Source organism: Betta splendens, chromosome 11, assembly GCF_900634795.4.
Source record: "Betta splendens chromosome 11, fBetSpl5.4, whole genome shotgun sequence".
NCBI lineage: Eukaryota > Metazoa > Chordata > Actinopteri > Anabantiformes > Osphronemidae > Betta > Betta splendens.
This window is the reverse complement of record NC_040891.2, coordinates 7,961,812-7,987,565: the sequence shown is the minus strand read 5'-3', so window position 1 is coordinate 7,987,565 and position 25,754 is coordinate 7,961,812. Positions and strand designations below refer to the sequence as shown.

Here is a 25,754-nt window from a genome sequence, read left to right as displayed (position 1 = left end):
CTCAGAGACTTAAGTGCTTTCATGTTTTAATGACACCTCTGAAGGTCTGTCACTGTATTTCGGTTCTAGTCTAGTCAGTGGTGATTTAACTATCATCCTTTTGTGGAAGCAACACTGCATCTTCATTTACATTTCCCCCTCTCCTTCTTCTACACAGCCAATTTTAATGTACAGTGATTTTCTGTTTACACTGTTCATGCCAATGTATGATTACTAACGTGCATTGTTTCTTGTAAATATCCTCTCATGTTGCTTTTTTGCATAATACAGCTTTTGCATCCAAATAAATTCTCTGTGATTTGGATCAAGGCATGAGTTGTAGTGATGCATACTTCAACATGGAAACATTCTGCAAAAGCAAAGAAAAGCGTTTTGTCTGAGTTTAGTGTGTTGAGGAAACTGGGCTATGCAGACTATGAGAAAACTTTAATTTTATACCACAGTGTTGGTTGAGGTTGAGTTTAAAGCACCAAAAAAATTAAAGGTCTTCAGCAGGAGTTTGAATAAACCACTAGAGGGAACTGTGACACATTTTAACAATGCTGCTGTAAAGTTGGATCGAGTCAGACAGAATCATACTTTTGAACACTGAGCAGCAGCAGCATGGAACTACCAACATTTGGACCTTTACTGGTATCATCAAATGACTGTATTTTTGGCTTTACATCACAAATCTCACTTGCACTAACATATTGATTAGTCATTAAAACATAGAGCTCACATAAACTTTAATAACCCCAGTTGGTTGTCATCAAAAAATGTCTTGTATATTGAAAAACTAATTCTCAAATCAATCCCCAAAGACCCTGAGTTTCTTTAGACATTTGCAGTGTTTTATGCAGTATATAATACAACAGTAGAGTATATGTATATGCTTATAAATCTATATATGCCAGTGACCAGACCCACAAGGATTTCTAAAAGCTGCTGAAACATTTCTGAATGTACCTGAACACGACTTGAAATTTCACAAGAGCTGAATGTTGAAGAACCTGTTGGCCTCGAATCTTAGTGAAAGTTGAACAGCGCTGACGTGGTGAAATGGCATCCATAATTTGCTGAATAGCAATCGGAATATATTACAAAATACAAAACAGTTTGAATCTGTGAATTTGTGGGTGAAACCTGAGCATTACACGATTTTGTGATTTTATTTGGACATAAAGAAAGCAGAGGAGTCAGAATAACAGTTAAGAGTTATACAACTTCATTTTGCGTTTCATTTTAGGATTTATGGGACGTAGTTATAGAAGATCTAGAGCACATTGAAATAAACACTGTCATGTTGATGCATTAGTGGCGACTAACGTACCTAGAAGCTAGAAAAAGACAAAGTTTAGACAAAAACTAAACAAAAGTCAAAAAATTAAAGCTGGACACTTTCACACTTGAACCCTGTATGTTGGGGCCAGAAGACAAATACAAATATGCTCCCGGTCGTGTTGAGCTGCATTCATAGTTTGGGGTAGTTTTGTTTTGTCAGTGAACTTTGTTCTGTGACTCGTCATCCTAAAAAGTTGCTGCGGTGCCAGTATTTCAAATACACTGAGCTCTGCTTTTTTATATTTACAGATGTTATACATATCCAGTCCATCTGATCTTTGTGTGTTCCTGCCCAACACCAGTAGAACCAGCAGCATACTGGTTTTATGTTGCCACAAAGTGATTAAGGCCAATATCTGTTTACTGAAAGCTTCTTTCTCCCTTATTTAAAGTTCATGGAGCTCTGCTGGGTTATAATAATAGATTATAGAGCATCCAGTACATCTTATCACTGTCTACACCTGTTTAAGACTAGTTAAACCAGTAAGATTCTGTGGTCACGCTGCCAAAAAGTGATTACAGCCAATATCGTTGGATAAAAAGCTTATTTCTGACTCATTTTACCTTTTATCAAACTCTTCTTGGTTATATTAACAGGTTTAATGAGCATCCAGCTCACTTGATCGCTGTCTGTACCTGTCTGAGACCAGTACAACCAGTAAGAAGCTGTTTCCACGTTGCCAAAAAGTAATTCATGCGAGGCGGCGCGTGCTCCCGTGTGCGGAAATGGATCCCTGGCAGACAGTCACTTTTTGGGACGACACCTGTCCAACCTGGGACCTAACCTGAGAGCGAGACGTTCGCGAACTTGGGCGACTGCACGCGCGCTGACCGGTTGCGATGGAGACCGAGGCCGAGGCGGGGGCGGCGTCGGGGGGAGCGCAGCAGGCAGGTGGCGCACCGGGAGAAGCGTCACCGCCGCCGCCGCCGAGCTACACAGCTGCTTGTTGTCATGGAGGAGCAAAGATGGCGGTCCTGGCCTACAGCCTGGGCAAACGCGAAATAAACCAACATTTCACCATTAAAAATGCTAAATTAATTTCGCTGACCCTCGTTAGCTTCCTGCTTGTTATCCACACGGCCTCGCGATATTATGAAGGTAAGCGTTTATTCAACTACTGCCGCAGCTGGGGAACACTTGACACGGGCTATTGCTAACGGCAGCAAGCTAGCTGGCGGTGCCTATTAGTAGCCGCTTTTCTCCTCGTCGACGTCCCGTGCTGCTGCTCTAGGCTGCGGCTGCACATAGTACGACTTGAGTGAAGCAAGCTGCCGGTCGCACAGAGTCAATTAAGCAGCGGGAGAGTCGTTGGTGTGCGCTAGTTCGACTCCGTCCCGTCCGCTATCGGCACGAGGCTACCGCCGCGTTTAGCTGTGTTTACATGCTCCTGTCAGCACGCGCTGTTGCTCTGGACGCCGTGTGGATGTTCTTCCTGACTGACGTGTTTTATTAATATTTAAGCAATCGTCAGCGCTAGCTACTCAGTCGCGTCCCTTGTTTAGCTCGTTGTTATGAAGCTCATTATATTATATTACATAACGACCAAACTCTTTAAGTCGTGAGCTGTATGTTACTCCAACGTCATGCTTTTATTTTGACGCTTGGGACGTTACTTTAATACTGTAGGTTGAGGTTGGAGACGCCCGATTTCCTGGTGTAAGGGGCTGGAACCTGGCTAATTTTACGTGTCCCATGACACTGACCCGAATTTGACTATAAAGAAATGCTCGCAACGCACTCGACCGCCTCTGTTTCCACAGAGTGAACACTGAGAGCAGCTGCTTTGGCGAACTTTGCCTCTAAATGCCCACGTCGTGCGCCAGCCTTCCGACCCTTCACGTTCTCTTGTTTCTATGGACTGATTCAGTCGCAGATGGCTCTATTCATATTCCACACAATAGAATAGCAGGGAAGATTTATGGTTGAGCTAATTTGCTGATGGCTTCATTTTGTGCCGTGGCCCTTGGCAGAGCCATGTGTTGTATAGCATTTTATAGAGCATTTTTTTGTTTGGAGTTACTGGAAGGTTCTGTGTGTGTTGATTTTAGGAGGGGACTCATGTGAATGGCTGCTGTCTAGAGGACGGTACCTGGGGGAGAATGTATGGCAGCCGCATGGCTGTATGATGCACAAATACAAAACCACGTGAGTCACTATCATAACTGTAGTATACTTACAGCCTATCACAAAGATCCACATTTGTATGTGAACAGTGTGTATATCGAAATAATATCTCAGCAGAAACGTGACTGCTGTCTTGGTTCTTGCATGGTTCTCAAGTTCCCTATCTGCAATTTTATCTTCCAGTGAAGCCAAAACCTGCCTTGCTGCAAAGCGAGTGGCCTTTATTGGGGATTCACGAATCAGGCAGCTTTTTTATTCCTTCATTAAAATAATTGAGCCTCAGCGAAAAGAAGATGGAAACAAGGTAATTATAACAAACAACAGTCAGGAAATGATTCAACAGATTCAATAGGACCTAGTCAGTCAGTCATTGTTTGTAAAACCAGGCTTGTTGTCTCATTATGTAGAAAACCCTTTTATTAAATGCCTGCAAACGCCTTTCTTTTCATGATTCAATTATTATTCTTAGCTTGACTCAGACATGCATTGTTCATAACCATATTAATTAATCTACCTACGGACTCTGTGTTTGTCCATTTTTACTGTCTAAAGCACGAGGACATTTCCTTCCGGGAAGATGCTGTTAATGTGGTGAGCTGTTTCTGTGTTTTCATCTTCAGTTCTTAGTTTTATAAAATACTCTCATAAAGACTAAAAACAACCGCTTCCTTTTTGTTTGTAGGACTTTCTGTGGTATCCAGAGGCAAATAATTCCATGAAGGAGCGTTTGATATCATGGACACACGTGAGTGCACATCAGATCTGAAGCTGAGAGGATTTTGGAAACTTGTCATTGTCACAGTGGTTTAGACATGAATTTATCTATTGCAATTTCTTCCATGTTCTGCAGGAATCTTCAAAACCAGATGTTGTCGTTCTCGGAGCTGCCACAGTAAGTTGTATTAATAACTATTTGCATATTTCAGGTTAGGCAATTACATGATGTCAGTTGCATAAATCTAAATTATATTTGCTTATCTATTTAACAGTGGTCTATCAAGTTGCACAGTGGCAACAGCGAGACTCTGCAGCAGTACACAGTCAACCTAACAGCCATTGCTGTGCATCTACAAAGGCTGGCTGAGTATGGAGAAGTTTACTGGGTGTTGCAAGGTAAAGTGGATTTCCAGATGCCACCCTTATAAAAGAACCTTTAGTCTTGGCTATGTTTGTAGGCTGTGTAGAACATACAGTAGTAAGCTTATAAAATTATGTCAACATCAACAGTTTATAGATGCACCTCCTCAACTTAAACCTCGTTAACACTGTACACAACAACCTCCACCCCTCGTCCCTACAGAACCAGTGAATGAGGAAGTGTTGAGTGAGAACAGGAAGATGATTACCAACCAGCAGCTGGAGCTGTACAATGAAGCAGCGGCAGGCGTGTTTAACAGCATCAAACACAATGGCAGGTCCCCTGTCAAGCTGGTGGCTGCTTCCCGTCAGGCTGCCCTGGAAACCATTACTCAGTCTGACGACGGCTTGCACCTGCCCGATAACACTAAGAATGTGGTAGGCAGGACTTCAGCTCTCTCACGCTTACAGTAAGTTGACGTTTACATGCATTTTTATGCTCTCTATTCATTTTTTTCCCAGGGAGCCATGGTACTGTTGAATTCTGTATGCAACAAGGTCCTAAGGCCCATTGATGGCTCCTGCTGCCAAACAGTACCACCCCCCAACCTACTCCAGAAACTGTCAGCGTGTTTCTTCCTGGGCTCAGCCCTGGTCTTGCTGGTCCTCCACCTCCTTGGCAACAACCGCCACCGTCGACCTGTACCCCCCGATGTGGAGAGTCTGGAGGAGAAGAAGCCAGTAACTGCAGCTGTTCCCCTGGGTCCAAAGGCACCCTTTCAGGCTCTCTGCAGGATGGGCATCATCATGGGCTATTTTTACCTTTGTGACAGAGCAGATGTGTTTATGAAGGAGCAGAAGTTCTACACACACTCTACATTCTTCATCCCTCTAATCTATATATTTGTCCTGGGAGTGTTTTACAATGAGAACAGCAAGGAGGTAAGAAAACAAGTGCCATTTAGTGACAATAAAAAAGTGACAGGATCATACTTAGTATATAAAACTATAAGTAACAGTTTCTGAGTTAAAATCTCTAATATGAGCTTTCTGTGTCCAATAATGCACTCATTAAGATTTGTCAACTGATTGGTTTATTTCTCTTCTGCACAGACCAAATTACTGAACCGAGAGCAAACAGATGAGTGGAAAGGCTGGATGCAACTAGTTATTCTAATCTATCACGTATCTGGTGCCAGTGCTGTGAGTGTTAAACATGTCTTCAAAGACACGTTTTGAAGCAGTGATAATTGATTTGGAGGTGTTAATGAACATCCTGTCTTTCAGTTTATTCCAGTGTACATGCACGTGCGAGTGTTGGTGGCAGCGTACCTTTTTCAAACCGGCTATGGACACTTTTCCTTTTTCTGGCTCAAAGGAGACTTTGGACTCTATCGAGTTTGCCAAGTGAGTTTTCACTCAGGTATTCTTTTAGACGTCCATTGTAAAGAATACTCAGTGTGATCATAGTGTTTTTCATTTCAGGTGCTGTTTCGTCTGAACTTCTTGGTCTTGGTACTGTGTGTGGTAATGGATAGACCCTACCAGTTTTATTACTTTGTCCCTTTGGTCACTTTCTGGTTTGTCATCATCTACGCTACAATGGCCATGTTGCCTCAGATCATTCAGAAGAAGGCCAACAGTAGGTGTCAGTCCTGGACCTTAAATCATAACTTTCAAAGATTGTAAAATATGTCAAAATATGTCTTGTTCTTTTGAACAGGTATGTGGCATCTCCTCATCCTGGCAAAGTTACTTGGCCTCCTGCTTTTCATCTGCTTTTTTGCCTTCTCACAAGTAAGTTAATCAAAATACTGTAGATTCTTTTTTCCGTACCTCGTGTCTGAGCGAATTCAAAGCAAATACAACTCAAATTTTTAACGTGATCGTTACTGAAAACAGCCTGTCCTAATTAGAGGTCCACTGTCAAAGACCTTTCCCTTAAGCTCATGGTTTGTTTTTTGTTTGAAACCCTGCTTATATAATACATATGTTTTGGTGTTTTCACCGTAGGGTTTTTTTGAGAGCATCTTCTCTGTGTGGCCCATTTCCAAGCTGTTTGAGCTGAACGGGAGCATTCATGAGTGGTGGTTCAGATGGAAGCTCGACCGATTTGTAAGTCAAATGTGTTCTGCTCTACAAATGCTCATGTTTAGTAGTCGTCTTTTGCATCAAAATATTCATCAGATGCTTTTTATTAAGCAGCAGGGCCCAACTTATGGTGATGTTCCTTTTGCAGGCTGTAATACACGGCATGGTATTTGCCTTCATCTATCTGGTGCTTCAGAAACGCCAGGTGTTGTCTGAGGGCAAAGGGGAAGCTCTCTTCTCTGCCAAGATTTCCAGCCTACTCCTCTTCCTCTCTGTCGTCTTCTTCATTGTAAGGCTGTTTGCACTCAAGTGTCTCTGACATGTTGTGTTGAGATAGAGAATTCATTATCGTTATATGCAGCAATCCCCCCTTTGTCTTTTAGCAGTATCTAATTAATAAATGAATGAATAAACGTCAGGAGAGAGAGAGAGCTACGTACTGTAGTAAGTGGCAGGTCCTTGTGTAGCACCACACCCAGGAGCGGCTCTTGACAGCTGCAAACCTCTTAGTGTTTTGTTTGTTTTCAAGAAGGTATGCAGGATGTAACATGAGCGCATATGGCAACTCCTGCCAGGTGCTTTACACGTATCACTACTCCAAAGCAGATGGTGATTAGTGAGGTGGTGCTCAGGAGACAAATCTTCTAAATACAGTAAACCGCAGTGTCAACATCGTACCTGGGCGTTGATCTTACAAGTTGTTACCCAACTTCTTCCTTTTCTCATGCTAGACCTACTCTATATGGGCCAGCAGCTGCAAAACCAAAACAGAGTGCAATGAGATGCATCCTTACATCTCTGTGTTCCAGGTAGGACATTTATTTATATGTCCTCGTGTTTTCACACCAGCAGACCATGTGGAGATCAAAAGTTCTCTGACACTTATCTAACTATTGAGCTTCTTGTTATATCAAGAATGATTAATTGTTGTAATTAATGTGGATTATGTGTGAAATCATTAAAACAGTGTCACGATAGGATAATATGCGAGTAATATAAAGGCAATTGACATTTGAAAGGATAAATTATCTGAATCATATTCTCACTAACCACATACTGTAGGTAAACCTCCTCCACCTCATCAAACCACTATGACACTTACTATCGTATTCATGGCCAAGGCCCACAACTTCTAATCCTATTATGTGCCTCATTTATCTTCAAGCTTTGATTCTGATAAAATGTCTTCTTGTCCACAGATTTTGGCCTTTATCCTTATCAGAAACATTCCTGGATATGCCCGGTCTATATATAGCTCATTTTTCGCATGGTTCGGAAAGATCTCCTTGGAGGTAAATCGGACCTGAATTACTGTACAGTGGTGTGATTAGGTATCATTAGTTCTTCCTATAGGAACATAGGAAGCATCAAATGGAGGGTACATTTACCAAACGCTGGGTGACAGAAAATACGAGGTGTTTCTACTGGCATTAAAGCCAAAACATGTCCTCTTTGGTCTCAAGTGTCAATAAGACACTGTTCCAAAAGTCATGTGGATTGCTCAAATGCAGTTCAGTGAACCTTATTCGTGCCTTTATGTTCTTTAGAGAAAGAACAGTCTTTTTCTGTCAGCCCTTCCAAACAAAGCACCATTGTTCAGTCCTCGTCTAACTGTTCAGCATAGACAGAGGCCTGTAGGCTCTGACATGTAGCTCTACCCATTCTGAAAAGATATTTCTCACTGTCTAACTTCAAACTCCAAATTTTGTGGAAAGTGATGTCATGACCATTTCTAAATGTGTATGCAGCAGTAGTTGCTTTCTGATCAATTAATACTTCTGTTGACCAGCACCTACCTGCAACAAACACTAGATTTTAAACATTTAAACACTAATATGCATTTCCACTTCTGCATGTGATAGTTAAGAAATGAAGATGAAGTTATCTGTTACTGAAAGTGCTTTGTCTCCCCCAGCTGTTCATATGTCAGTACCACATCTGGCTGGCAGCGGACACCAAAGGAATTTTGGTCCTAATTCCAGGCAACCCTTCGCTCAATATAATGGTCAGCACCTTCATCTTTGTGTGTGTGGCCCATGAGATTTCCCTCATAACCAATGACCTGGCACAGGTGGTCATCCCAAAAGACAGCGTGGCCCTGTTGAAGAGACTCGGCGCTGTCGGGCTTCTCGGTTTGCTTGTTTGGTTGCTCACTAAGGACAGTCGACCCACACGTGGTGCCTGATTCCCAATCCTTGATTAGGGGGCACAGCAGTCCTGCCAAACCCCTCTGGAGGTTGAATTAAGGTACAGACCATGTCAGCAGCAGTGATGCTCTGGTGGCACCATGATGCCACGCACAGTTCTGTTGAGGGCCAGCACTGAACCCATGGGACTAAAGGAGTTAGTGTCACCTCTGGCCGTGTTTCTGCAGAGCCTGTACATGGCAATTGCTGTGACAGTCACACACTGAAGACGAGGACAAACGCCAAACGAAAATAGTCAAATTCTAATTTCAGAGTTTAAATGTTAAAAAACAAAAAAAGAAAGGATAAGTTTTTTTGATTTATTTACCAGAAGAGTGAAGGAGGTCTGAATTTTATTCGAAGCTAGAAGATAAACAGAAGGGGGTCATCATCTCATTTCAACACTATATGGTCGCTGTGTGCATTTTTGCAGCTTTGCTTCTACTTAGGCAAACCTACTAATAGGAGGATCATTCTGTCACATTCAGTTCTTTGGTGGAAGGGAAACCTGGGCGCACACTCGTGGCAGTAGCAGTTGAAGGTCCTTTTACTCAGGTGGCTCCATAGCCCACATATTCAGATATCGACCTGTTGTGCTGCAATTACCATTACTTTGTAGTACGGTACAATCATTTTGGTGATTTTACAAATAATGTTGGATATCTAAATATGCAAAATATGGACCAACAAGTGGTTCAAGTGATCAAACAGTACTAATTTGGAGTGCAATTGTTAAGACGTTGGACTATCCCATGACACATTTTTTCTGATGTTATGTTTTTGTGATTTTAGAAATGTTTGCCTTGTGCTAAAATATATTGTGGTCACCTGCTGTAGCTCTGAAATTCTATGTCATATGTACAGTATTTAATGATTTAAATTAAGTTTATATTTTATACTTTATTGCTTTGTTTAATTTTGTACTTTGCGCCTACGACTGCGGTTTGTGAAGTATTACATTGATTATTTTTGTACCCACCCAACACCCACTAGCCGCCTCACAGACATTGCAGAGGTTGAGCCTTTACAGACTGCTGTCCTGATACAGTTCACTTCATTGTCTGCTTATATTAGTATGAGTGAAAGACCTCCAACTTCATTGCTGTTTAAAACATCCCTCATGGCTACTATATAGTCGAAAATGCTATTTTGCAGCACAGCTAATTGTACGTGTCTCCTTTTGACTAACGAGTGAGTGAATATGTGATTTCTTAAACTGAATGCCTTTTCTCAGTGGCTTAAACATGCAGTACACCTTCAGATGTACTTGATCACATCTGTGATGTAGCCTGTGATCACAATCTTCCGTCTTTAGGCACTTTGCATCAGGGCCACAGCAAACTTTAAAACCGCCACTTGCTAATGCACTGACTGAGCTGAGGAGACATATTACTGTTGCATAAACTATTTTATATTTTGTCACTGGACAAATGGACAATGTTGCCGCCTGTTTATCCTCACACACAACAAAGAGAGAATAGCACTTTTCCTTTGAGGCTTGCATTTTTCTTTTTATCTTCCCAGTGAAAAACATTGTTTAAAATGGTCCTTGTGCATATGTTTCCTGTACTTTAGCACATTTTAATTGGGTACAGCAAATGTTTTGGTCAGGTGACTAATCAAAAATGATTCTATGATCAGATCTGAGTTTGTACTGCTTATATATTTGGGGTTCTTGCAGTGTAAAATGTTCCTATAGGTTTTATGTAGCTTCTTTAAAAGCCAAGCAAAGGGTCCATGAGGTGAATTGTTTTTTCCTTTACAGTGGCACAATTTTGTCTACAGGTAGGAACTTTCTCCTGTCATTTATTCAGTTATGTACAGTTTGAATTGTGGTCTCAAACTAAGTAAGAGCCAAGTAATTTGTAATTTCTATAACCAGTCATCACCTCATTGTATAGAGTATGGAAATTCCATGGTGCAGTTTCCATTGATGTGTGAAGTTTACTCTTGGTTTTCTGTTCTATTACAGATAAACAGTAAATTTGACAATTGTTTCAGGCCTTAATATATCTCATAGGTCAAAAGCAACAACTATTTATACCCCTGTGCAGGGCCTCTTTGAAATATGAGACATGTTACATAAATATGTCAATTTTGTGATGTCTTACAAATGTGAAATGTATCCATATTATTTATAAATGCCTTTCTTCTGTTGTACATTGTTAATAATACGTTCATAAAAAGTTCACTTTTGGCTTCCTCTTTGAATTGTCAAAAAGTATTTCAAAAGACTTTATTGTTATCATGTGACACAGTTCATACACATGACAATGTTACCATGTAAAACTCCCTTTTCCTCTAAGAGGTCCATTGTGCGAAGCAAGTATAAAAACACGCATCACGTTTGAATATTTAGACATCTATTCCAAAATACGCTAATATCTTTATCATTAGCTAAGCTCTTATGTTCTTCACACGGTGTAAGTGCACCAGTCTGGACGATAAAACTCTGTAAAGACACCTCTGATGCATGCAGATTGGCACAAGCGTTAGAGAAAACGCACAGCTATCGAAACAAAGTCGTCTCCAACTGTTGTCTCCGGTCACAAGTTTAGCGCTTCGGCCACCTTTCTCTCCTCAGGAATACCATTTACCTAAAAGAACAGACACATGTTCAAGTTTTTGTTGAGAGAAGAGCTAAAAAATAAACTTAACAAGTGCATCAGCCTCTATGTTGACTGCACAGACTGCAGTACCTACCTCCAGCCTTCGAAAAGTTGACATGACATAATTCTCTCCTTTTGTGAGCAGTGAACAGAGAGAGCAGCGGGTTAGTGCGGCATGCAGCTAATCACCATGCACACAGGAGGGCGCTCACACGTCAGCAAGAGGATGCACCACCGGACAAGTAATGTTCTCCTGGCCAATTACTTGTAGGGCACTAACAAGAGGATTTGAATGTGAATGAATATAGATGATCGAATGCTTGCATTTACATAATGACTGTAAGCAAAACACCAGGAACAATTTTAATATATTTTAGTGCCATAAGAGTACCAGTAAATGCCAAGTAGTAGGATGTTGTACATATATTGTTTACATTTTTAGAACGTGAAGGCAAAGTGTTTCAAAATGCAGAGTCTCATGCTTTACAAAGCACAGCAGTAAAGAATATATGCATCCGTTACTGCATCTACCACAATCATTATGTGTTTTAGTGAAGCCATTAGCAGCCACATCTGCATGCAGACCATCTAAAGCAGCCGTTAGACTGGCCATAACACTGACCTGATGGCCGCTGCTGTGGTATGGTAATCTGGTTCTGCAGGTTCCTGAAATATAAATAGATGTTATGGTAAACAGTTGTACACACAGAAGAGCTTATAGTATCACATGAAGGGCTGTTGTACTTATATTGGAAGATAATTCAGGTTCAAGCCCGTTAGTAAAAATCATGGGACAGATTAAACGCCTTAAGCTGTAGTCGTGTTTTCTGAAGGCCTGACATGCTTGCTCAGCTTTGGCTCTAAACATGGCCCAGCTAGACTGAAAGGTTTAAACAATAATGCTGTTGTTCTGACTCATATTTCCCTAGGATGACGCCTATAAGCCATACATCAACATACCTGCTTACGAGCATTTCACAACGTGTGCGTGTCATGTGAGCGGTTCCCTACGCTAAGCCTGGACTCACGTCTGCGTCTGCATGAGCGGCATGCTGGTGGTCTCGTAGCTGTCGGGGTGGATGGGCGGCACCACCTCGCCGCTGACCGGGTTGAAGACGGGCAGAGTGGAGAGGGGCCAGGAGATTTCCCGGTTCTTGGACATGCCGCGCAGCTCCTTAGTGGACTTCTGGATGGAGCTGTGGTGAACCAGCTGAATGCTGAACAGTGGAGAGGCAGGGAAATTACCACGATGCCGCCGTGTTCACCTGAAGATGTTAATTTGTCTCGCCCTGTGTGCGACGCTGCCACATAATAGTTGAATATGCACAAGCATGCACCCTCGCCTATCACTGTCAGTTTGTTTTAACCCTCCTGATTCAGATATGCTGTAAGTTATTTAACACTGTTAATGGCAACATGTTCCTGCATCTTGTCGCTAGGTTTTGGAGCAGCCCATTGGATGAATGAATGAATGTCAACACAAAGATGAGCGGATGGACGTTGATGTGAAAGCTGCCGGTGACAACATAAATGGCGAAACTGAAAAAAGGAAGGGGAGGGGAGAGAAGGGGAGGGGGCGGAAACAGACCCAGAGAAAAGAAAACACAGGAGAGGTGAGACACTTACTCTGGTGTTTGCATGTTTCTTTTTTCCCTAGAAACAAAACAAAATGGATGAATTAAAGACTAATATTAATAGGTAACGAGACATCCACATGAGAATGGGCTGTTGGGTAAAGACAATGTGGCTGTGGTGTGGAACACTGAGTGGACAAGGGGGCACGTCTCTCCCAGCCTGTAAATGATGGAGAATGACCGTGGGTGTCATGGCTTCAGCGTGTCAGGACAGGCATGGCAACATTAACACAAACCTGTGTATGGAAAACTTAATATACATGGACTGGATGACAATGACAAGCTGCTTGCTGACTCTCCTGCACTGTTCTACCTGTGTCTCATTCCAGTACTTCCGTATACTGTACCTCCCGCTGCGTTTCTCATTTTCCCACAGATATAAGACCAAGCACACTTACACCCCTTCCCGTCTGCAGCACATAGTGTAGCCGAGGATGAAGAAGAGGACAAGGGCAACAGCGGAGGGCACGGCCAGCGTGACAAGGAAGTCGAAGAAGTAGTCACGGCTCTTCAGAAATTCGGAGGGTGGGTTGTATTCTCCAAATTCAGGCAGGATCCCTGTGCCTGGGTCGGGACGGGTAATGTATACAGGAACCACCTTATTGATGTCAACCTACATGATGGGGAATGAGTCAACAGCATTTGTTAACTGTTGTTAAAATAACATATATTTTCAATCCGGGCGTCTTCTCACCAGAGAAATCTTGCACCAATCGATGTGAAACTGAGCTCTGAACTTCTTGTCGCAGCTGATGGCAGGCTCCATCTCCTGACTGCACCTCAGCTGGTTGTGTGGGGTTTCCACCTCCCGCAGGCACGATGAGAACGGGACATCGGCGCCCACCATCACGTAGACTCTGGTGGAGGAGAGGAGAAGGCGACGTTACATTATGCTGAGAACGCCCGGGCTCCTCCTCCATGCTTTCACCTTCCTACTTTACGTGTCAGCAGGAATCTGTGATGAACAAGTAATGACACTTAATGCAGACCGTTCCTCTCCTCTGAACGAAACCAGCTGACAGAGTCTGGCAGCCACGTGTACTCCTCTAATTTAAAGCAACACTCCCCAAGGACACAATTAAATGAAATGTCAGCAAGCTGTAAGGCGCCTGCAAGAATCGCTATTTGTTTGATTGGACAAGGAAAACTGGCCAATAGTAGAAAGAAGCTAAACGTCCAACATGGTACATGGAAACGGAAGCCATCTAATGAAGAATCGTCTCTCCCTTCGGTTATTACCCCTCTTTGAGATTATTGATGGGCAGAGGCACACGTCCACCGCGGTCCAACGCTGAGGTGATGTTGATGGCGTTGAGGCGCTCCGGCTGCCACACGTTCTTGACCGCTCCCAGGAAGTCCCCCAGCACCTCACTGGCCAGCATCTCCTCCACGTTCATGTTCTTGATGTAGAACTCGGCCTGGTAGGGCAGAGGGAACTCTGGATATAGAGGGGGAGGCAGAGGGAAAGATGAAGAGACAGACGGGTAGATACTGTAAGGCTGAGAGATGAGTGATGGGGCAGCGCTGTTCCGCTGACTGAGTCTCAGACATCATTGCTCCTTTATTACTGCTGCACAGCTGACGCTGATTTTCTGTCCAGCAGACGCTGTTGTGTCTGCTCTGCTCGGCTATGACCTGACTCCCAGTGGGGGCAGATGGCGGATGACATCACAGCATGATGTGACCGATGGCATGTTAGCGGAGCAAACATCTGCCGAGCAGTCACCTGACTCATTCCATAGTGTGCTGCATGTACTGTGGCAGGCACACTAACAATTTAGCAGGTTTTCTCCCAGAGGAATTACTGAGAGGTCTATCATCTTTGCTCCTTCAAAGCCTCCCTACTGGTGTCTCTTACCTTCTGTGGCCATGATGTTTATGATCAGGTTGTGCCGCGCTGTCTCAAAAGTGCGTCTGTTATAGGCGGTAATCTGCAACACACAGGGGTGAAGGTTTAAGCCCAGATCAGTGCTGCTTATAGGTTGCAGCCTCAGGACAAGGCTGAGCTTGATACACGTACAGTATATGTGCTGCTGGGAACCTTTAGCTGTTTGGGAAAAGAATTCCTGCGGTGGCTTATTGGAGACAAAGAAGGCGAACAAACGCTTAATTGAATCCAAGTCTGAGGAGTGTAACACTGTGCCACGCTACATGCAAATCTGAGTTTCACAGTGATACAAACTACAATGCTTGACAGTGCTCCAGCCGCCCACCTCTATGACAGTGGGCCTGCCAACGTGCTCGGCAGTGGGGGACCCGTAGAGCACGCCGTCACTGTGCGGGGTCCTCTGGATGTAGCGCAGCCAGCCGGGCCTGTCAGGGTAGCCCATGAGGTTGGTGTTGAATGTGATCGGGTCATTGCTGGCATCGCCTGCAGGTAAAGTTATGTATATTTAGACCAGGATTGAGTCATCTGACTATAAAAACGCGGCATGTTTTGCCGCTGTACCTGTTTTGGGGTAGGGGGGAAACTCTCCCTTGAAGTACTCTCTTTCCAGAACGTGGACGAACAACACTCCAGCTGACGGGTAGACGTTGCGGTCTCCGTGTGATCTCGACAAGATGGTGACCACTGTAACGTAGATTTCACACATACGCAGAGTGTTTGTGGGCGTAATAGTCACAATTAGACCCGCCACCAGTGCTAATTAAGCAGAACGGAAGGTGTTATTAAAGGTGAAAACCAATAATGCAGATATACGGCTGATTTGACTCCCCTCCCTCCCATTCTTACGAGGGCGACAGCAGCGGCAGCAACAGCCAAGCGTTAACGCAGAAGCGCTAATTATTATCTTCTATGATCTTGTAAATATGAGTCCATACATTTCAGGCAAGGAGCTGGGGTACTGTGAATAAAAGCAGCAATAATGAGACTGCAGAGTCGCCTGTAATGCCCTCTGCCCACTCTGTCTCCATTAGGCTCTCTATTTAGTCCCACTTCACTTCAAACCCAAACATTTAGTCTTTATTTGTAAAGGGCATGATTCAGAAAATGGCAGCCCCTTAAGAATACTGTAGTTTACACAATGCGAGGCTGGAAGAGATCGAGCGGACCCTCTCCCTCTTTTTGCCCTTTCACAATGACTTTTTTCTTCAAGCTTTCAGCTTTTTTGCACCAAATCTTCCCTCTGACTTTTTTTTTCTCCCTCCCGCTCTCTCCCTCAGTGGGTATGCACTCAATTTTTAATCACCATGGGAGACAGAGTCTACAAGAAAAGGTGGGAGGGGGGTCTGAACTATTCCTGCCTGCAGACACACAACTCTAGACACATTAAGCAGCTCGAAGGCAGCCTGTGAAAGCCCTGCGTGTATATGTTTGCGCCGTCCCATTGGCAAAATAGTGCTTATTATCCTCATTTTCTATCTTCTGCTTTCATCTTCTCACTATCATCAAACCAACACCTTCCACATCACTGATGTCAGTTTCCTCTTCTCCCTCTGACTCAACAGAATCTCCCAGTCTCTCCTGAAGAGAACTAATCTATTAGCAGGGTGCACAAAGATAAGGTCACACCATATAAGATGGTTAGTAATGAAGTCCATGTATGTCCAAATGACCTAACGGCAACCTAAGTGCACTGATGAGCGGTTATATGGTCCCATCTGTAGTTTAAACATGACAACATCTGTGGCCACAGACAGAGAGTCCAAACTGACCATGTGTCCCATGTCCCTGAGGGCTTTGTGACAGCTAAATGCAATCAATAGCCTTTAACAGCCACAAATGTGGTGATACCTATAGAAACCTGAGGTTGTATGCAGAGACAGAGGGAACCACCTGAGCACGACTAATCCGCCTGATAACTCTTCTGCTGCTACTACTGCACCCATGACGTTAAGATCTAGGTTGTGCGGAGACCAAGAATAAAACCTCATTCAGTTTCAACACACCAGCGGCGCCTTCTGTGATTATTTCAGTCGATCCGCAAATCCCACTCTGAATGCACACGCTCGGATTCTATGAGCCGACCCACCGGGCCCCGCCGGTGCTTCGCCGCTCAAAGGGCGCCGGTCACACACTCAAGGTCGGGAACCGGCTCTTCTGTTCAACTGTATGTGGCGTGAACATCTGTGACGTGTCCACAGATGAGACACGCGTGACATGAAAGAAAGCCCAGATGGCCCGGTCTCACATAATGGTCTGTGAAAATGCAAATGACCTGAGGGATTTCTGAAGCCTTCGTCTTGGAATATTTAAAGCTCTGAATCCACATCCACCACTTCGGGCTAATGCACGCTCCTGGAAACCTGATGTCAGCCGTAGCCTCCTCCGCTTAGAGAGCATCTAGTGTAAGTAAAGATCACTGGCTAAGCTACGCTGAGGCTGTGCTAATAGCATCAGATCTGCTTATTCGTGGCAGGCTGACTTTGTGCCAGGCCTTCTCCTGATGATGAAGCAGTGCACCTACTGTGTATAATACATTACCAATTACAGGTTAATACTAAACTCACTGCTGCACACTAACCCTACACTATCTTGATTATTAAACTCCTTTACACAGCAGCATTTATATTCTCTCTAGGTCGCGTGTACTAATTCACACGCTGCCTTTAAAACAGATGTACCACACAGCATCACTAATAAGCCTTGGGGGTGAAGGAAATGACTAACCAGATTTTATGCTTTTCTGGGCTGACCTTGGACTGCATGGAGTCTCAGGAGTGATGGCAGTGTAGAGAGAATAAACCACCCTTGTCCCACTAATGGCTTCAGCTAACTGAGGCCTCAAGGTAGCTGAGGCAGAGACAACTGGGAGGGACATCCTTTACTTCTGTTGAATCAGCTTCCTATGCGCTTGCAGTCTGGGTCAGGAGGAATGCATGTGCTCCTTTGGTGTTTAGCAGGGAACCACAAACAACAAGGATTGCTACTGTTTGGACCAGGGTTAGTTTTATGTATTTTTTTTTGCTTGTGAACAGTTTGAGTTTCATTCTAAAGATAGACCCGGAAGTGAAAGTAGCTGGTCACACAACAATTAGAAGGCTGCAAGGACAAGAGTGGACACGAAGCAGTCGGATTGGTTAAACTCTCTCTGCAAAGGTAAGTTAAGAAATTATTCCTTTAGGAAAAGCAGCGGCATAAAGTAATTTCCTCATGTTAAACAGAGGAAGGAGACCTTTGTCTTATAGCTGTTAATGTTTTAGGGAACCTCCTAATTCTACCAAGGACAAAGCTTAGTCCAAACTTAAATTAAGCTTCTGTTTAAACAAAAAAAGTGGGCCGACGGCTGAAAACAATAACGCCAGTATTAATGGGGAATCAGTTGAGCGTATCACTGTGTTATGACAAGGGGGAGGGGACAGCGGGTCAACACATGAACTGCACCAGTGCACACACCCACTCACCATCTCCGTACAAGGATGTTCTCGGCTGCATGCGTACGGTGTGCTTCGCGTTGACATTGCTCTCATGCAAAACGCTGGCGTCATAGGCGTGCACAATGTAAACTAATGGATCAATGGATGAAAGCATGAATGGAATAAACGTGACTTTCAAGGGCATTCTGGACAAAACTCCAAGGTGCCAGTTTATTAGGTACTGTACATGTTGCTTGAATTACTGTATACAGAATAACAGCCCAGCCTTAATGTCTTAACATCATCTGGAGGAAACTTACATGATGTCACAACCAGGAGTAAAACTGCAATTAGATATAAATTAATGTAAATTTTATGTTTACAAAAATATAGTGTGTTCTGTTTATGAACTGTCTTTCTGTTAGATAGATAGAGTGCTGATCCAACAAAATAAGACCTGTAATACAGAAGGTAGTTACTGTTTTACATACTGTACAGCGCAGTGTGGATCTATTTGTTTGATTATTTATAGGTTACAATAATATTTGAATACATGTATAAAAATAAACATTAGTATCAGATTATAATGATAATCAAAGGTATCAACGTTGGTATAAATGTCCACAAATAAAATAACCAGTATATTGTTCTGTGCTGTACTGAGATATAATAACAGGTTACTCCATGAAGGAGCTAATAAAGTGGCAGCTGGAAGATGCTTTTACGTGGCATGTTGTGTTTCCTACTACATCTAGTGTCTACTTTAATGGAGGCTAATTGTGTATTCACGCCACACCTGCTCTACATACAGTACAACCACAGGCCTGCGCCACGGGAAACGGGCTCCACTCTCTGAGGTAATTAAGCTTAAATGCAACTAGCAACACTCCGTGTAGTGTCGCGTTACTTGTCACAGAGGTGACGTGACTGTAAAACAATATGTTCGAGCAGCACTCGGCTCGTCTAACGACATGTTGGCCGTCTATTGTTCCCCAATTTTCCATGCCTCCTCCTGGAAAACGTGAAGCAGTGGCTACGGGCTAAGCTAGCTACAGTAGCTAGCTACAGTAGCTAGCTAGCCGCCTAGCACATCCGTGAGGCTAATCGCGCGAAAGGCGCGCGGCTGCTCTCGGAGCGTGACCGATACGTACCGGTGCCGAGCCACACCGCCGCGCCCGCGGCGGACATGGTACGCATCCTCGGGGCGAATCTTACGCGAAAACGGACGCCTCGCCTAATCTCCGCCGGGTTTGACAGCCATGATGGGGAGCATCCTGCAGCATTCCTTCCTCCGCCTCCTTCCTTCGCAGGAGTCAGGGCGACTTCTCATTGGACCAACATCTGGATGTGGGAAGATGGTTGTCTCGTGCAAGAGCGAAAGCACGACGCTCAATCGCAGCGACTGCCCTCTGCGAATGTTCCAGTTTGATGAGATTCGACTTAACAGCGACTGACTTTTGCCCGAATGCATTTAAAAGACTAAGGGTCTGCTTACATTTGCATTAGCATACTTTGCATTACGTATTTCACGTTTTTTTTTTTCATTTTCCACTTCCCAGCCAGTTTTCTTGTCATGTTATTTAAACTCGAGTCCCTGATTTGGATCAGTAAATTCAACGCACGCCCACTGTCACACACACACGCCTGGATAAACAGACGCACACCCAACACCTCGGTGGGGTTCCGCCTCCTGCGCCCATCTGTAAGAAGCACCGTCATGTTAGAAAAGCCTGCTCCAATCTGCCCACGCTCCCTGCAGAGGCGGTTGCGGCAGACAGATGGCCATGTGTTGGCCCCGTGGCTAGTCTGGACCGCTAAAAAGCTGCTGGACCCTTAATTCGCTCCTCGTGCCCCCTCACTTTCAGAGAACACTTTGATCCTGCGGTAAAGGGAACTAATTCTGGCTGACACGCTGACATCGATCCCCACATGGTTCATCTTTGATAATTTTATAGGATGCGATTCTTCCTCTGTGGTGGTGAATGTGATGCCCACCCTCCTCTTTGCTCTGCATTGCGTGGATGTTCTGTTCCCTCACCATCCATTTTATCCCCTTAAGATTATTTTTAGGTTGCTTAGCAACATCTTCACTCAGCTACTGTTTGGTTCGGGTATGAAGGTATCACAACAATCACCATGGGTCTGTGTATGAACTACTGTAAGTTGCATTTTACTGAGGATTGGGGAATAAACAGCAGTGTAGCGGACACAATCTGCCAAGAATCAGATAAGTATTATTTAATTTAGTTAAATTTTAAATTAAATAATGATCAGTAAAACTAACATTAGGCCGAGAAGCTACATTTTTTCCTTCCCTCTGATTCTGGAGCCATTCACAGAAAAAAGATGTTTTGTACAGTATGTGGCCGGTGGTGCAGCAGATAAATGTAAAAGTAATATTTATTTTTTATTTCAGTTCATAGTTATTTTGCTTTAAACTCTTGTGTCGGTGCACATCCATTCTCTTTTAGGGCACAGAAACATTCAAGCATAGTCTAATTAATCAGAATGAGTAATGGTTTCTCCAAATCGCTTACTGTACCATCCAGAGTTTTCATGCTTGTAATTTAAATTTAAATTAAGCACTTTAGTTCACTCCTCCATTTCAGTAAATTAGGTCTGATGGAGTCAATTTTACAAACATGTCTCTCTCTCTCTACGTGAGTGATTTACAGTAGTGAAATCAAACTTATCCTCTACATGTGTCTGGCTCTTCTCCCCGGTAACCTGCTCAAGGCCCCCTGCTGCCACTCACGCCACACTTTGCGCAGAACTAATTTGACAGCCACCGCACGGCCCCGGTGGTCCCTGACCCTCTCTACCCCACCCAAATCCCATTGATGGACCACAAGCAGCCAGTGGAGTTACAGCCGCTGTGTGTTGGTATCCGCTATGCCAGACTGCAGCTCATTGAAACCCCCTCCGCGCCGCAGATTATCGGACCGAACCATTGCCGCAGTTCAGGTTCCAGCACCTGTCACACTAGGCTCTCCATCCGCAGACCGCCGCGCGTCGCCGCGGCCCGGTGCGCTCCCTCCGACCGTACTGCGGACGCGCGTCGGACGCTGCCGCCCTGCGGACGCCGGCCCGGCGCAGCCTCTGGTGAGACGAGCGGCCGAATCGCACCGACACCCCCATTGTGCGCCTGGCAGCATCACCCACCGCCTGCAATGGCGTTGTAGCGGCTCCAGTGCGCCCGAGCGACTCCACGGCGGCGATTCCGTCCCGCACTGTTGACGCGTGCGGGATAGCGATGTTATTATCGAGCGGCTTCCAGCCACAGCGTCCATATTCTCCAGCAGCTCGGCGTTTGTTTATTCACGCGTCAAGCGAAGCCGGAGCCATGAACGTAAGACTCTTTTGTTTTTCCGTAACATTGAAGCGGCGTCGCCGTGGTTTGCGGTTAACAGTTAACTTCGCGTTCCCGCAGTCGCCCGCAAAGGTCAGTGTTCGGCGTCTGCCGGAGCGGAAAGGCACGCAAATAAATGTTAAATAGTGTGAGACGGGCTGAAGCCGAGCTGTCATGTTGTGTGCGCGGTGCGGCTGACGCGCGCCTCTGCCCGCGTCTCATCCCGCTGACACAACGGTGGAACCTCACATTCACCGCCGCCTCCAACTTTATTCTCGTCGGCTGCTTCGCAGGATGTTCGTCAAGTTCGGGGATTTCACGTCGGTTAAACGGAGGCATGGAGGTTCCGGGCACCGCCGCTGCTGATGCATCCGCATGATCCAGCGTTCGGGTCTCAACACAACTTAGATGAATGTGCCCCAGATAAATGCGTTTGAGTCTTTGCTTGATTGCGCCGTCCACCATTGTGGAGTTTAAAGACGTTAAAGCACTGTATGTAAAATGCTCTCTGACAGTGTGTTCGAGCTTAGCGCTGCGGACATTTCACGGGAACCAGTGTGGCGTTAGTGGAGAAAGCTGTTGGACGTGACCGTGTACATGGGTCACAGCTTATTGTAAAAGAGAGAAGGAGAAAGTGCGAGTGAGGGAGGGACGAGCAGCAGTTCCTACATCCGTTTATACATAAAGGGCTCCTATCCTTATAATGATGTGTACAGTAGGTATTGATTCAGAAAGTAAACAGTGCAGCCGTGCTGAATGGACAGAGTGCTTTTCGTAACTACCTTTTCTGTACAAAGAGGTTTCACATCATGCATTAACATCTCTAATATTATTCAATAAGGGGGAATTTGAGCTCTATATTGAGAAAGTTTCACTTACAGTTTGCATTTGGATCTTTTTAAACGTCATGTGCACTTGTGTGAAAGGATTTGATCTTAATGTCTCTTTGTGTCTCTGCAGGTGTGACTGGGCTTAGAGGAACTAAAAGCATCCGTGGGATCAGATTAGGCAGCGCCGCAGTAGGTCAGAATAGACTCCTCACTCCCGCGTTCTAACGAGGCCACAGCGATGCTGACATCCCGTCTCAATCCAAAGACGACATCATGCTGAAGACAGAGGTCTCGGGGGAGAGGACCAGCCTCCGGAGCGCCTCTCCCCACCGCAACGCCTACCGGGCCGAGTTCCAGGCGCTCAAGAGGGCCTTCGACCAGCCTCGGCTCGATGGAGACCCCAAGCCCAAAGATCCGGAGGCCAAGCAGCCAAGGGGCCGGCAGTACGGCGCCCACGTCAGCCGCATCAAAGACATGTTCATGCAGATGGGCTCCGACAACGCAGCAGCCAAGACCAGGGGACGGGACGAGTCCTCGCCGCAGAAGCTGGTCAAGCCCACCAACTTCATAAACAAGGCGGATGGATCGGTGATAAGACTCCAGCATTCCTCGTCGTCGGACAGGGTTGGAGGTGCCGGGGCGAAGTTCTCCGAAACCAGAAAGCTGTTCGAGCAGCAGTCGCGCGACCAGTCCCAGTCGCCCGTTTTCCCCTACGGACGCGACAAAAGGGGTTCCCACGAGCACCTGGATGAGTGGCGCGGCGCGAGGTCCAATCGAGGCAGCACCGACTCCCTGGACTCCCTCTGTTCCCGAACCGAGGCGTCCTCGCCGACCGTCAGCCAGCTCAGCGCGGTGTTTGAAAACGCCGACCACCTCAACCAGGGCGTGAGCTACAGGGGCGTCAGCAGACGAGCCCTCTACTCACCAGATGGGTTCCATCGCCACGGGGGCGACGTCAGTGAGGATGACTCTCGGCAGTCCCCAGTTCGAGGGACCTACCGGAGCAGGGGAGGGGGGAAATTCCCCACATCGCTCTCCTCTGAGGACCTTCTCGCCCCCAGTCCGGGGGACACTTCAGAGCTCAAACCACAGGAGGAGCAATCCCAAGACAAAACAGACAAGAATGACACTTTGGGTAGAGGTCGACAGTGCTTATCCGGGACAAACACAAATGGAAGACAGGTCAATGGTTCTTGCGAAGAAGAAGGGAAACCTTCGGAAACAGGGCCATACAGCGAGGACCTAGGGGTATCCAAAGCATCAAAACCTAGAGATGATGTCATCATTCCAGCTCAATCTTGTAAAGATGACCCTTCAGAGCCCCCACCGACCCCGTCTACACCCGCTGGGGAAAGCCAGGAGGACGGTTCAAGGGAGGACAAGGCCCCCGAATCTCCCAAAGACCAGGGAGAGGAACTGGACGAGGACTACGCGGGGAACGAGCGCGTGGTTTTCAACGCAGACGGGGACGCCTGTTACCAGGGCTGGGGCGAGAGCTGCACGGATCCCGAGGACGACCTGTACGGCGACGACGAGGATATTGTCTACGACCCAGGCTCCGATCTGACACAGATTCCCGGCCTGCCGGAGGAAAACAAAGAGGACATCCCTCCGAAGAGGAAGATCCGCTTCAGCACTGCTCCCATTACAGTAAGTCGGATGCTGTACAAAACAGCTGCGAAAGCCTAAATTGTGTAAACACACCGAACACAGTCCAACATAAAATCCCTTGTGCAGCTATTATCAACAATAGCTTTAAACAACAAAGAACTACAGTTGTGTTCAGAGCTTATTATTATGGGCTTGTATTTAGAGTCATTGTGGAACTGTAGCACATACATTTGCTTTGTTCATTCCACATATTCTGATAAATCTATCCTGTAAAGCCTTAAACAGTCTTAAAGCTGAGCCTTCCCATGTTTTGCTGTGTGTTAGATGAAACCGCGGAGTTGCTCCTCGTTGATTTTCCGATGGCGGAGGTTGTGGCTGTTTGGTGACGCGGACCCTGAGGGTCAGAGCGTCGCCCTCTGGGAAATTGACATGTTGATAAGCTGGACATCTGTTCGTGTGTCAGCCGTGACGGGTCCTCACCCACGCAGTGTTCACACAGGGCCCAAGCTTCTTCAACCAGAAACTGTTTGATGAAGTTGAGTCAGATAGGATGCACAAATACATGCGATTATGAACAGATTTTCGTGTTTTTTTTTTTATAAATGGCTTTATAACCGTCTTTATTGTATCATCAGAGCTAGGGTTGGACAGAGTGGTCAGTGTTGTTTGTGGATTGGAAGGTTGGATTTGGAAGATTATGGGAAATGTTTTTCTTCATCCTCAAGCATTTAGAATCAATAATCTTGACATTTGTGTTGGTTGTCAACAACATGATTTACTGTAAGTTGTCATGTGTTTCCCTGCTTATGTAGTTTGTTTATTTCCAGTGATTTGACGAATCAGAAAGCTCTGGTAACCTCACACGCCGAGACGTACTGTAGCTGTGACCGAGGGTGATGCATGAGGGGTTTTGAGCTAACAACGAACATTCCACAAGTTGAAGATCAACCCTATTAATGTGCTGTAATAAACTAGAACAATTAGCCCAGTTATTCGGAGGAGGAAGTGTGGTTTTGGATCACTCGCTTCCCTCTGCCCTCTGCAGCGTGTGCTCCTGCTCTCCTTTCCTCTCAGGACTCAAACGCATCGCAAACGCAAGGGCAGTTGTGAAATCTTCATCATCTTTGACATGTTATTGGGGTCCTTACATTAATTAACCTGGCTGTAGCAATTATACATGTGTGAAAAATATATATAATATATAATAATATATGAATTTTGAATTGCACAACTCATTTAGGTCAGGAAGGCGGGGAACGCGGCGCCCGCTCTGTTCCCCGTGAAAGAAACCGACGCTCGTTCATCATATGGAATATTAAAGAGAGGCACAGCCCCCTTCTTTACACACACGACCCCCCCCCCCCCCCCCCCCAAGCACACGGGGAACAAACAGGGATCTGTCTTTGTTCGTCTACATAATAAAAGGGACAAAGCTATTTTCTCAGTCCTTGGCCTCTGCACAAGCCCAGCCTGACCCCCGTGGGAGGGGGCTGAAACAAGCTGCTGTCATATAATCTAATACTTAACGTCCCCTTGTCTCTCGTCCGTAAAATGGATGAATCAACATCCCCGCTCTTAAATCTGAGTTCATTTAGGAGCTCTCGCAGTAGCCAGAGGGAGA

At 45.3% G+C, this 25,754-nt stretch overlaps 3 protein-coding genes across 12 annotated transcripts in view; 2 read left to right on the top strand and 1 right to left on the bottom strand.

The window, feature by feature from the left end:
* Positions 1-2,038: 2,038 nt before the first annotated feature.
* Positions 2,039-10,993, top strand: casd1 (CAS1 domain containing 1). Its single transcript, XM_029167124.3, has 18 exons — positions 2,039-2,422; positions 3,373-3,469; positions 3,632-3,752; positions 4,001-4,039; positions 4,131-4,193; positions 4,299-4,340; positions 4,438-4,561; positions 4,749-4,963; positions 5,048-5,467; positions 5,639-5,728; positions 5,813-5,932; positions 6,011-6,167; positions 6,249-6,322; positions 6,539-6,640; positions 6,765-6,905; positions 7,348-7,425; positions 7,816-7,908; positions 8,532-10,993. Exons 1-18 carry the CDS (start codon positions 2,164-2,166, stop codon positions 8,799-8,801), a joined length of 2,505 nt encoding a protein of 834 aa, XP_029022957.1. The 5' UTR covers positions 2,039-2,163; the 3' UTR covers positions 8,802-10,993.
* A 14-nt stretch (positions 10,994-11,007) lies between these two features.
* On the bottom strand, positions 11,008-19,907 carry sgce (sarcoglycan, epsilon). 5 transcript variants are annotated; one of them, XM_055513080.1, is made up of 13 exons: positions 19,495-19,907; positions 18,392-18,493; positions 15,495-15,617; positions 15,259-15,416; positions 14,904-14,976; positions 14,285-14,483; positions 13,740-13,902; positions 13,444-13,658; positions 13,038-13,064; positions 12,440-12,628; positions 12,034-12,077; positions 11,506-11,543; positions 11,008-11,399 (listed from the first exon to the last, which is right to left on the bottom strand). In XM_055513080.1, exons 1-13 carry the CDS (start codon positions 19,538-19,540, stop codon positions 11,349-11,351), a joined length of 1,428 nt encoding a protein of 475 aa, XP_055369055.1. In that variant the 5' UTR covers positions 19,541-19,907; the 3' UTR covers positions 11,008-11,348. The 5 variants fall into 5 exon arrangements, with proteins under 5 accessions (XP_055369055.1, XP_029023072.1, XP_029023070.2 ...); XM_029167239.3 differs by lacking the exon at positions 18,392-18,493 and having other exon boundaries at positions 19,495-19,826; XM_029167237.3 differs by lacking the exon at positions 11,506-11,543 and having other exon boundaries at positions 19,495-19,815.
* The window catches only part of ppp1r9a (protein phosphatase 1, regulatory subunit 9A), a 28,707-nt gene continuing 20,768 nt past the window's right edge, over positions 17,816-25,754 (top strand). The window contains exons 1-2 of one of the 6 annotated variants that reach the window (XM_029167088.3): positions 17,816-18,086; positions 22,653-24,172. In XM_029167088.3, the coding sequence (XP_029022921.1) occupies positions 22,796-24,172 (1,377 nt within the window). In that variant the 5' untranslated portion in view covers positions 17,816-18,086; positions 22,653-22,795. Of the gene's footprint in view, positions 18,087-18,872; positions 19,201-20,492; positions 21,693-22,652; positions 24,173-25,754 lie in introns of those variants that run through there. The other 5 variants (XM_055513039.1, XM_029167090.3, XM_029167089.3 and 2 more) reach the window with 5 other exon arrangements.

Coding starts and splice junctions, on each gene's coding strand:
- casd1 (XM_029167124.3), top strand. CDS start 2,164: ATGGAGACCGAGGCCGAGGCGGGGGCGGCGTCGGGGGGAGCGCAGCAG. Junction 4,194..4,298: donor GTTTGATATCATGGACACAC/GTGAGTGCACAT, acceptor CATGTTCTGCAG/GAATCTTCAAAACCAGATGT. Junction 7,426..7,815: donor CTTACATCTCTGTGTTCCAG/GTAGGACATTTA, acceptor TCTTGTCCACAG/ATTTTGGCCTTTATCCTTAT.
- sgce (XM_055513080.1), bottom strand. CDS start 19,540: ATGCGTACCATGTCCGCCGCGGGCGCGGCGGTGTGGCTCGGCACCG. Junction 18,494..19,494: donor GGCGGTGTGGCTCGGCACCG/GTACGTATCGGT, acceptor TTGATCCATTAG/TTTACATTGTGCACGCCTAT. Junction 11,400..11,505: donor CAACTTTTCGAAGGCTGGAG/GTAGGTACTGCA, acceptor CTGTTCTTTTAG/GTAAATGGTATTCCTGAGGA.